General features: G+C 36.9%; 1 protein-coding gene across 2 annotated transcripts in view; it reads right to left on the bottom strand.

Annotated features, from left to right (window-relative positions):
* Positions 1-6,188: 6,188 nt before the first annotated feature.
* MLIP (muscular LMNA interacting protein) overlaps positions 6,189-12,592 on the bottom strand; it is a 243,025-nt gene continuing 236,621 nt past the window's right edge. For both annotated transcript variants that reach the window (XM_069487902.1, XM_069487901.1), the window contains one exon: positions 6,189-6,505. In XM_069487902.1, coding sequence (XP_069344003.1) covers positions 6,500-6,505 — 6 coding nt within the window. In that variant the 3' untranslated portion in view covers positions 6,189-6,499. The remainder of the gene's footprint in view (positions 6,506-12,592) is intronic.

Here is a 12,592-nt window from a genome sequence, read left to right as displayed (position 1 = left end):
ATTCTATAAAAGAAGAAATCAAGATGGAAATCAAAAATTTCTTTGAATTAAATGACAATGGAGATACAACTTATCAAAATCTATGGGATGCAGCTAAAGCAGTCCTGAGAGGAAAATTCATATCCATAAATGCCTATATCAAAAAGACAGAAAACATGCAAATAGACAACCTAACGAATAGACTCAAAGAGCTGGAGAAAGAAGAACAGAACGATCCCAAACCCAGCAGAAGGCGAGAAATTACTAAGATCAAATCAGAACTAAATGAAAAGGACAACAAAGAAACTATAAGGGAAATTAATAAAACAAAAAGTTGGTTCTTTGAAAAGATAAACAAAATAGACACACCTCTGGCTAGACTAACCAAGAGCACAAAAGTAAAATCTCTAATAACCTCCATTAGGAACATGAAAGGAGAAATCACAACCGATGCTACAGAGATACAAGATATCACCTATGAATTCTACAAAAATCTTTATGCACACAAACTGGAGAATGTGGAGGAAATGGACAGATTTTTAGAAACACATAGTCTTCCCAGGCTCAACCAGGAAGAAATAGAGTACCTGAACAGACCAATATCAAGAACTGAAATCGAAACAGCAATAAAAAACCTTCCCAAAAAGAAAAGCCCTGGTCCAGATGGGTTCACACCTGAATTTTACCATACATACAAAGAAGAACTGGTGCCCATCCTACATAAACTATTCTCCAATATTGAGAAGGATGGAGTTCTCCCTAACACGTTCTACCAAGCCAATATAACATTAATACCAAAACCTGGAAAGGACACAACAAAAATAGAGAACTACAGACCAATTTCCCTCATGAATATAGATGCAAAAATTTTCAATAAAATACTAGCAAATCGAATCCAAGTACTTATCAAAAAAATAATCCACCACGACCAAGTGGGCTTCATCCCCGAGATGCAGGGGTGGTTCAACATACGTAAATCTATAAATGTAATTCACCACATAAATAGAAGCAAAAACAAAAACCATATGATACTCTCATTAGATGCAGAAAAAGCATTTGACAAAATTCAACACCCTTTTATGATAAAAACGCTTAACAAAATAGGCATTGATGGAACCTACCTAAAAATGATACAAGCCATATATGACAAACCCACAGCCAACATCATACTGAATGGGGAAAAACTGAAAGCACTCCCACTTAGAACTGGAACCAGACAGGGCTGCCCATTGTCTCCATTACTTTTCAACATAGTATTGGAAGTCCTTGCGAGAGCTATTAGGCAAGAGAGCAGAATCAAGGGAGTCCAAATAGGGAAGGAAGAGATCAAACTCTCACTTTTTGCTGATGATATGATGTTATATCTGGAAAACCCCCAGGATTCAACCAAGAGACTCCTGGAATTGATTAACGAATACAGCAAAGTCTCAGGGTACAAAATTAATATACACAAATCAGAGGCATTTATATATGCCAATAACAGTCAATCGGAAAACCAAATTAAAGACTCAATACCCTTCAAAATAGCAACAAAGAAAATAAAATATCTAGGTATATATCTAACTAAAGAGGTAAAGGACCTCTATAAGGAAAACTATGAAACACTGAGAAAAGAAATAGCAGAACTTGCAAATAGATGGAAAAATATACCATGCTCGTGGATCGGAAGAATCAACATTGTTAAAATGTCTATACTACCCAAAGTGATCTACAGATTCAATGCAATCCCTATTAAATTACCAACATCATTCTTTACAGACATAGAGAAAATAATTATACACTTTGTATGGAACCAAAGAAGACCCCGTATAGCAAAAGCAATTTTAAGCAACAAAAACAAAATGGGAGGTATTAATCTGCCAGACCTCAAACTATACTACAAGGCCGTGGTTCTTAAAACAGCCTGGTATTGGCACAAGTGCAGGGACACAGACCAGTGGAACACAACAGAAAATCCAAATATAGAACCATCCTCATATAGTCACCTAATTTTCGACAAAGCGGGAAAGAATATACTCTGGGGACAAGAATCCCTATTCAACAAATGGTGCTGGGAGAATTGGTTAGCCACTTGTAGAAGACTGAAACAGGACCCACAGCTTTCACCTCTCACAAAAATCAAATCACGGTGGATAACAGACTTAAACCTTAGGCGTGATACAATCAGAATTCTAGAAGAAAATGTAGGAAAGACTCTTACAGACATTGGCCTAGGCAAAGAATTTATGAAGAAGACCCCCAAGGCAATCACAGCAGCAACAAAAATAAATAAATGGGACATGATTAAATTAAAAAGCTTCTGCACAGCCAAAGAAACAGTCCAGAGAATAAACAGACCACCTACAGAATGGGAAAAAATTTTTGCATACTACACATCAGATAAAGGACTGATAACAAGAATCTATTTAGAACTCAGGAAAATCAGCAAGAAAAAATCAAGCAACCCTATCAAAAAGTGGGCAAAGGACATGAATAGAAATTTTTCAAAAGAAGATATAAAAATGGCTAACAAACATATGAAAAAGTGTTCAACATCTCTAATCATCAGGGAAATGCAAATCAAAACCACAATGAGATATCACTTAACCCCAGTGAGAATGGCCTTTATCAAAAAAACCCAAAACAACACATGTTGGCGTGGGTGTGGAGAGACAGGAACACTAATACACTGCTGGTGGGACTGCAAACTAGTGCAACCTCTGTGGAAAGCATTATGGAGGTATCTTAAACAGATTCAAGTAGACCTGCCATTTGACCCAGCAATCCCATTACTGGGCATATACCCAAAGGAAAAAAGGTCATTCTGTAACAAAGGCACGTGTACCCAAATGTTTATAGCAGCACAATTCACAATAGCAAAGATGTGGAAACAACCCAAATGCCCATCAATACATGATTGGATTAGTAAACTGTGGTATATGTATACCATGGAATACTACTCAGCTATAAGGAATGATGAAGATACAACATCTCTATGGTTCTCCTGGAGAGAGTTGGAACCCATTATATTAAGTGAAGTATCCCAAGAATGGAAAAACAAGCATCACATGTACTCACCAGAAAATTGGTTTCCTTGATCATCACCTAAATACAAACCTGGGAACGACACCAATTGGACATCAGACTGAGGTGGGGGGTGGGGGAGGGGATGGGGGTATGCCTACACAATGAGTGCATTGCGCACCGTTTGGGGAGTGGTAACACTTGAAGGTGCTGACTCGGGAAAGGGGGGGTGGGGGAAAAAAATATGAAACTATTGTTTTTAACTTGCACTGTTCACTTAATAATTTATCATGAATATTTCCCATATTATTTCATATCATTGTACAAGAAATAATGTATACATTATGAGGACATACTGTATCTAACAAGATATACTGTTAGACTCTTTGATTCTGTAAAATAAAAAAAAAAATAAATAAAAAAAAAAAAAAAAAAAAAAAGTCTTTCATCTTTGCTGAGAAACTGAACAAGTTAATTAGACCACGATGTTCAGGTGCAGCTTGTTTTCATAGAAATAACACAGTAGGAGAATCAAAAGACCTTGTGCTGGGTTTATCATTCACTAATTTGATGACCTCAGTCAAGTAACCCTTCAGGCCCAAGTTTTTCACCAGTGTGAAAGTTGTTGGAGTCAAAATGGAGTCACTTAAGGTAAAAAAAAAAAAAAAAAGAAAGAAAGAAACAAACAAACAAACAAACTAACTAACTTACATGCTGGGCAAGGCCAAGAGAATTCTCATGCCTATATGCCTGATAACAAAATCTATCACAAAGGCTCTACAAGAAACACAGCCTTGCATGAAGGCCATCACAATCTTACACAAAAAATACTTCTGCAAGGACATCTGCCCAGCAACTGCCTATCCAACCTTGGACTGGTGTCACTCTTCTTATTGATCTTTGTAGCCAAAGAAGACAATTATTTCAAAACAACTATGTAATGTTCCTCATTTTTTCCTTTAAAAATATTTGTATTCCTTTACCTTTCTGAATACGCACACAGTTTACTGTGATATACATATACATACATATACATATTCCTTGTGTATACATATACATACTGGGATATACATATTCCCATTGCAATGGTCTATTCCCAAATAAATATCTTTTAGAGTTTTTCTCTTTGTTATTTAGGTTGACAAGTGAAATAAAGACAATAACACTTAGCTGACATTTGCAATGAGTTAAAGAGTATAAAAGTCTTTCAGAATTGGAAAACTTAGGATGAATAGGATACTACATTCAAACAGCCTTCTCATTTTAAAAGTTGACTTCATTAATGGTATAGCATAATGTTTCAAAGCTTGGATCTTCAAAGGTGGAGAGGGCCTTGGGGAAATAAGAGCCCTAAGGTATTGATGGTGGGAATAAAAATGGGTACACCTATTCTAGAGAGCAATCTGGGAGGATTTAGGCCAATTAAGTACATGCACACTTTAGGATTAAATAATTCTAGCCCTGGGCATATATTATATATTCTAGCAAAATTCTTATAGAGGTCTGCAGGGAGGCACATTCAAGGATGTTTGTCGCAAGCTGGTGGTACAGGGAGAGGAGGCAACCCTAGAGACCAAGGCCAAGTGGGTGAGTAGGCAAAACATGATGCACCCCCACCACGCAGCAGTGAGGAAATAATCCTCTAGACATCTACAGAGCAATGTGTATAGAGCTTAAAAACATAGTGCTGAATAGGACAAAAGGAAACAAGATATAAGCAATACCATTTATATTTATTAAATATATATGCAGATAAAACAATGCATATCTTCAAACATACATCGGCAAAAGATATACATTAAACACAAAACAATGTGTGCCTATTGGGAAGATAGAAATTGTCGTAAACAATGAGCAATCAGCAACCAAGTATGCACAAGAGGGGCTTGCCCAAACTTAAGAGCTGAGGAGTGTAACCAAGCCAACCTTTCACAGCTGAGGTTCAAAAATGAATATATGAATGACCTACTGGAAAAATGATTGAATAAATGGCTACATCTTAGAATCAGATTACCCAGATTTGAATTCTGCCTCTACCACTTACTCGCTTGATTTAACCATTTGGAAGAGCCTATTCTCACAAACATGAAATATAGGTAATAACATTGCTTACCTCATAGGCTTATTGTGAAGGTTAAATTAAATTCATGTTAAAGCACTTGGTGTGGTGCCTGGCTCATGATAAGAGCACAGTGAATGTTGGAAATCATTATTGATAATCTAAAGTGATGCTTCACACAACCTAGCAGATTGGTGGGGAAGTGGTTTTTGTTTGGGGGAGGAGAGCTAAGAAGAGAGACTTACTGAGGCTCTTTTGTCCTCTAACACCAATGGAGGAAATGATGAGAACTTTATATTTCCCATTGCCAACTGATACCTGGTAACAGAGCATCCTAAAATGGCTGTTAGAGAATGAAAGAGCCCAGTTGCTCTTCTGTAGGCAACTCTCCCTGCTTTGCCCTGGTATTGGGGTGATGAAACGGTGATTTGAAGGAGCTGTGGCTCAGAACTGCCCCCAAGGGGAACATGGGCTATATGCGAGGGGTAAGGTAAGCAGCCTTTACAAAGGCTCCTTCACCACCAGGAGTTCACTATCCAGAACCACTGTGGATTATTCCTTAATGTGTGTTGCCCTAGGCTTCTCAGATAGGCAGAAGGAGGAAACCACATGGAGGAGGCTAGGACAGACTGCTGGGTATGACAGCTGGGAAACAAACTGGACATGACCAATATGGCAGGTATAGGGCGTGCCTCTGATGGGCTTCCAGGACTGTCAGCACAGTGTGGCATTGCTCTATGGTCTCTGCTTTTCCCAAAATTATGGGTAGAAACTGACTCTGAAGTAGCTTTCACTAGGATCATATGGGGATTGTCAGAGAGACAGTGGGATCCGAGACACTCCAGTAACACTATGCTCATCCTTACAGGCTGTGTCTGGCACGCAGTCTGTCCCAGCATCTCAGAACCCCATCAGGACAAGAAGGCAATGTGTGCTAGAAGAAATACCAACTTTCTCATGTGCGAGATCTCCCTAGTGAACCTCTGAATATTAGCATCCCCTGAAAGCGGGCAAGGACTCATTTTTTTTTTAAAGTTGTGGGGTCTTTTACATGTAAAAAAGTGAAGCAAAAGGGAAATAAAACCTGATTCAGTTAGTAATGTATGCATTAAATAAAACTAGTATTGAAACACAGTCACAGCCATTCTTTTATTTACCCATGATTCTTCTTTATTTGGCTGCTAAATATAGGGGGCACATTAGTATTGCTGTCAGCTTAATAGAAGGCATTAAAGGTTTGAACAGTGGTGCGAGAAGCCGTAGGTAAATCTCTCCTATGCTGAGTGTTAGAGTATTGTGATGCTATATGACTGCAGCAAACGTTATTTGAGTTCTGCTGCATTGCAGTTTACAAAGGGATCACTCATTCTGGAAAAAACAAAAGTTAAATCTAGCAGTGGTTAGCACCAGCATTCCCCAAAACTTCAGCAGATGATGTTTTCAGCTTCTGCTCCAGCTTCATTGCTGCAAAATAAGAGAAAACAGTAGGTTGACTGAGATGAATAAATTCAGAAAAAAAAATGCCTGAAAATTATACATTAATATTTGGGCATAGCATCTCATGTAAAAAAAAAAATGGTTTATACTGTAATAGGAAAAGTTGGTTTTTTTCCCTGATTTCTTTCTGCATTATCAATGGCATAATAAGGACATGCAGCTACACCTTCACAGCAGACTCTGATCTTTTGAGAGCTCAGCAGAGCAGACTGGCTTCCTACAAGGAGTCTAGATGGTTTTGAGAGGCTGGTGCAGCCTTAAGAAACAGCACTGCTATATCATACACACACCCTTCGCCCTTCAGTTACTTTGCTGCTGCTTTACCTTAACTTAGCATTGTAGCATCTAAAACAAGGAGGCAAAGTGAATAGGGATTGGATTCAGTCCCAACTTTTGCAAAATGGAACATTACGAAAGACAGAGAGAGCAAAGAATCTCTTGCTTTTTCTTCACCTATTGATTCCCTTGGCTTTGTAATGTTGCTATGTGCTAGAGGAGTGATTCCAATAACTTCTTTATCCATTCAATCTCTGTGTGTTCCTACGTGATAGGGTTAGACTGTCTGGAACAGATAAGATAAACCCAACAGAATGGAGATGGGTGTTAGCAACTATGAAGGCAGATAATACAAAAGAAAGTACAGAAGAAAGCATCAGAGATGAAGCAAGATGAGAAATTTAGTTCTAATACCTGACTCTGATAGAACAATGTGATAGAACGATACCAATGGAGGAAATGACCAGAACTTTTCATTTCCAGGTGCCAACTCATGGCTGACAAGGGAGCATTCCAAAATGGGGAATAAAGGAGATCTGCTGCTATTCTGTAACTCTGCCTGCTTTTCCCTGGGACAGATCATGGGGTGAAGAAGCAGTGGTCTGAGAGAGCCATGGCTTAGAGCTGGCTCCTATACGAAAGGGGCATGGCAAGGCCAAGCAGCTAAGCAGGATTGTGAAACAGGGACACATTCTGCATTATAGGAAAAAGTGCACTTTTAGACTAGAAAGAGGAGACAGATAAAATGCACTGAGACAAGGGGGTAGCTCCATTACTGGCCATAGAAAATCAATAGTCATAAAATAAGAAGTAAGCTGTAGCTTCCATCATCTGCAATTCTCTGAAGCTTTAGATTAAAGGGAGAAAATGACTCAATTACATCTCCTCCTTAACTTTTCCAACAAATAAAAACTACCATGAATTTGATTTTCCTGAAAGTACTGACATTTACTAGTTAAAATTATAAGAAATTTAAAGAAATTGTCAGATTGTCACCATAATCCTTGGATCCCATTTAGCAGAGAATGAAATTAAGACTCAGGAAGATTAAGGATCACACCCAAGGCTACATTACTCCAAATTAAATCCCAGGTCATTCAGTGTTTTCTATTTGTTTTTGTTGTTCACTTGGTCATACTAGAACATATGTTGAGTCTGGTTTGTGAGATGGTAAAGTCTCTGACACTGGAAGAGTTTAAACAAGATATATAAGCATACACGTAGTAGACAGGATTATAACATTAAATAAAATGTTGGGCTAAATACCCTCTAAGTTTCCTTTCAAATATAGAATTTTATAATTACATGGATAATTAAGTCAGCTTGAGGAGGATAAGGTAGTTCATCCCCTGGCATCGTGCTGGCAAACTTCGGCACTATTTCTCAGCTCTTCCTGAACCCACTGGCAGATCAAAGTAATATTTGGCACCACAATTTAGCAGCTGCTTGGAAATGATATATTATGCTATGACAGGTAGAGCCATCATTTTAGGCATTTTGTGAAGTTTTTGCTTTGCTTTGCCAATCTCAGTATATAGGTGAGGAGCTAAATAACTTGGGCAAAGCAAAGGTGAACATTTAAGAAAGATGGGGATCATTCGATTCAGCTAGAATCCTGGCAGTTAAGTTTCTGTATTTTATCATATTGTCAATTGAATAACACACTTATTTTAGATATACGTAAGAAAGAACATAAGATACTTTGAAAATCTTAATTCTGAAAAGAGTCAAATTCAAATTTTTTTACTGTTATTTAGAGTTAACTTTGGGTAATAAGTGATGTAGTCTTGTGAAACTTTAAGCCAATGTTACAGACAGCTTTTTTTTTTAAAGAATGTGCTGTGTAAATCGATTTTTCATTTCCTTTTAGTGCAAAACCAAATATGCATACTCTTTCCTCCAAAATGAAAGCAAAATTATCTACATATATATTCTTATAAATATAAAACCACACTTTGTGTATCCATAACAAAAAGCCATTTCTAGAAAATGTATACCATAATATTATTAAATGCTGCATATTTATTTTTTCTGAAAGATTTTTAATGTATTTTGTACATTTATGTAACTATTAACCTTGGTGTAAAAACACAAAATCTGGTATCAGAATTTATTATCCATAAGCCAGAAGCTATAAAACATTCAGTAATTAAGGTCCTGTAAAGGTACCATGATAAAGAATGCAGGTATAAAGGACTCTAGATAGTAGACTCTTGAATCTAGGGTTAAAACCATGTGACATCTGGATGACCCGAGTTCCAAATAATTATTAACCCCAATCTTACTGTTTTGTTTGTTTCTCTTGAAAAACTAGAAATAGTTTTCCCAAGCCACCACACATGTACAGCCAGATATAGATGTTCACCTCAAATTCCAGGTGAATTTAGGATAAGCTATGTGTAATAAATGGTGCTGTCAATTTTTCTTACTTGAGGACAAATTTAATTATTGTTTATCTTGAGAACTTGTATATAATGGGTTGTACCTGCTTGGCTATATGAAGAGTGAGATTTCTTCCTGTCTTTGCAATTTCTTAGCAGTTTGCCTGTGATATCCATGACATTCTGGTTTAATGTTTATTCAATTATAAAAGTTTTTTATTTCACCACCACCTTTGTAAAGAGGATTCTTGGGTTGGCAAAAAGATATTTTTTAATTGTATTTCCCCAACACAGGCTGGGGCTTACAACACAGGAAAGTCATTTTGATGGGTTCATTGCTGCCAAATCTGAGGGTAGGAATGTCCTTCCCTTTGTTATTTCCTTGCCCACCTGAATGCCTGGGCAAGGTGGCTATCCATTCAGGTGTCTGTTTTGGGTGCCTTTATTTTTATAAGACAAATTTACCCCAGCCCTGTAGCCAGTTGTCTATCAAAGCATATAAATCTTATTTTAATTAGCAGATAATAAATATCCAGATTCCAAGATCTTGCCTGCGATTATAACCTTGAACTCTCAGCAATCTCAGATTTATCAAGGCTTGATTTTGAGAAATAATATTTTTGGGAAATTCTCTGAAGGGAATAGAGTGGGCCTATTCCTCTTCATAATTTTATTTTTAACCTTGGATAAAACCAGAAAATGAGAGTAACTATCATGAACAAGTCATTTATTTTCTCTTTTCTATGTTCTCTACTAGAAAATAAAAGTAGAGGAATGGGATGCTTGATTTATAAGATTGGAACCATAGGCATCAGTAGAGTTTCTGAAATTCAAAATAAAATGTACACAAAAAGCTTATATACCACCAAAGTAGCAAATCAGTCACAGTCACCTTGCTAGGTGAATTGTTACCTTGCCAACCCTTAAATGTTTATCAAAAATCTACAAAGAGAAGGAATAAGAAAACAGAAGAAGAATTTGCCTAGTGTGTGTTTTATGGGCAGCTAGTGAATGATTAGCTCTCAAGTTGTGTTAATAACAAGTGAATCTTAAAGGTCAGAACCAAATGCATCTAATCATATTCTTGGAAATCAACTGGCCCTCAAGCTGAAACTAAAATACAGTAGTTGTAGGGCTGCATGTAGCAGGTGATTCAAAGAGTGTCAGGTGATGCAGAGTATCAGGTGATGCAGAGCAGCAGGTCTGTTTATATTTCATTCTCCAATATGACTTTCACAATTAAGCCTACAGAAATAGAAGCGAGTTATAGAACGGTTGTGGATAAAAGAGTTGCTGAACCCACAAGACATGAAAAATATAATCAGAAATAATTGTTGCTATTAGAATTTAATTTTCTTCTAAGTAATTCAATGCAGAAATCATTTGTCTCAGGCAGGGAGTATGCTTAATTATTCACCTACCTGGAGATTACTGCATTGGTGTGAACAGTGAAAATATATGAAAGTGCTATTCATTAAAAATTGATTAGCAAGCTGATGCTATGGTCAAATAGATTATTTAGGGATCTCATCTGCTTATATGAGGGTTCACCAGTGGCCATGAATTTTAAGTGTCATATAAAGTACAAATAAAACATTGAAGGCATACACTAATTCCCCAGACTCAGCTTGTACCAAATGCTACGCCTAGCCCCAGTCTAAACAGTTTCCAAACCTTGTGTGGAATGTCTAGGAAAACTGAAATAAAGTATTAGGTTTTACTAAGAAATTACAGTGACTCTCAGCATAGAATATATCTCTCAAAATTAATCTATGACAAGTTAAAGCACATATTATTCCTTTATGCCACTGGACAGAAATTTGCCAACCAAATTTTTAGTAATTAAGAGCATTCACTAAAACAAAATATTTTACTGGCCTCTTGCTTTTACTTTCTATTTTTTGTTTTCAGAGTTTATTAACTGATTGGATTGGCTTTCCTAGACTGCCAGTGAAGGAGCTATAATTTGAGGATCTCGACTCTTGGTGCACATTTGAATCATCTGGGGAGATTTTAAAGCATACCAATGCCTTTGCCCACCTCCAGAGACTGTTGATTTAAATTGCCTGGAGTGGATCCTTGCTACTGGTGTGTTTTAAAAGTCACTACAATTCTGAGATATGTTCCTCCTATGCCTAGTTTGTTGAGGGTTTCCAACATGAGAGGGTGCTGGATTTTGTTGAATGCTTTTTCTGCATCTATTGAGATGATCGTATGGTCTTTGTTTTTGCTTTTGTTTATGTGGCAAATCACATTTATTGATTTACATATGTTGAACCATCCCCGCATCCCTGGGATGAAGCCACTTGGTCCTGGTGGATTATTTTTGTGATGTGCTGTTGAATTCAGTTTGCTAGTATTCTGAGGATTTTTGCATCTACATTCGTAAAGGATATTGGTCTGTAGTTTTTTGTCATGTCCTCTCCTTTCTTTGGTGTCAAGGTGATACTGGCATCATAGAATGAGTTGGGGAGGATTCTCTCCTTTACAATATTATGGAATTATTTCTGTATTATGTGTACCAGGTCTTCCTTGTAGGTCTGATAGAATTCAGTTGTGAAGCAATCTAGTCCAGGGCTTTTTCTTTTGTTTGGAGATTTTTTATTAATGTTTCAATCTCAGTGTTCATTATTGGTCTGTTCAGGAGTTCTATTTCTTCCTGGTTGAGTCTTGGGAGGTTGTATGTTTCCAGGAACTTGTCCATTTCCTCTACATTCTCTAGTTTATGTGCATATAGATTTACATAGTGTTCATGAATGATGTTCGGTATTTCTGTGGTATCAGTTGTAATGTCACATTTTTCTTTTCTGATTGAGTTTTTTTGGGTCCTTTCTCTTCTCTTCTCTTCTTGGTTAATCTAGCAAGAGGTCTGTCAATTTTATCTTTTCAAAGAACCAATTTTTGTTTCGTTAATCCTTTGTATTTCGTTTTGTTTTCCAATTCATTTAGTTCTTCTCTGAGCTTTGTTATTTATTTTCTTCTGCTGGATTTGAGTTTGGTTTGTTCTTCTTTTTTGAGTTCTTTGAGGTATGACATTGGGTTATTAATTTGTGATCTTTCTGTCTTTTGGATGTAGGCATTTAAGGCTATGAATTTTCCCCTGAGGAATGCTTTTGTTGTGTCCCATAGATGCTGATAGTTTGTGTCCCTTCTGTCATTCAGTTCAAAGAACTTTTTGATTTCCATCTTGATTTCACTTTTGACCCAATAATCTGTTCAGCAGCAGGTTGTGTAATTTCCATGACTTGATGTATGTTTGAGTATTCCTCTTGTGATTGATTTCTAGTTTTATTTGGCTGTGGTCTGAGAATGTACATAGTAGGATTTCTATTTTTTTGAATTTGTTGAGACCTGTTTTTTGACCTAAGATATGACCAATATTGGAGAATGTCCCATG

This window comes from Eulemur rufifrons, chromosome 15 (genome assembly GCF_041146395.1).
Source record: "Eulemur rufifrons isolate Redbay chromosome 15, OSU_ERuf_1, whole genome shotgun sequence".
In the NCBI taxonomy this organism is placed as follows: Eukaryota; Metazoa; Chordata; class Mammalia; order Primates; family Lemuridae; genus Eulemur; species Eulemur rufifrons.
This window is presented reverse-complemented; position numbering and strand designations above follow the sequence as displayed.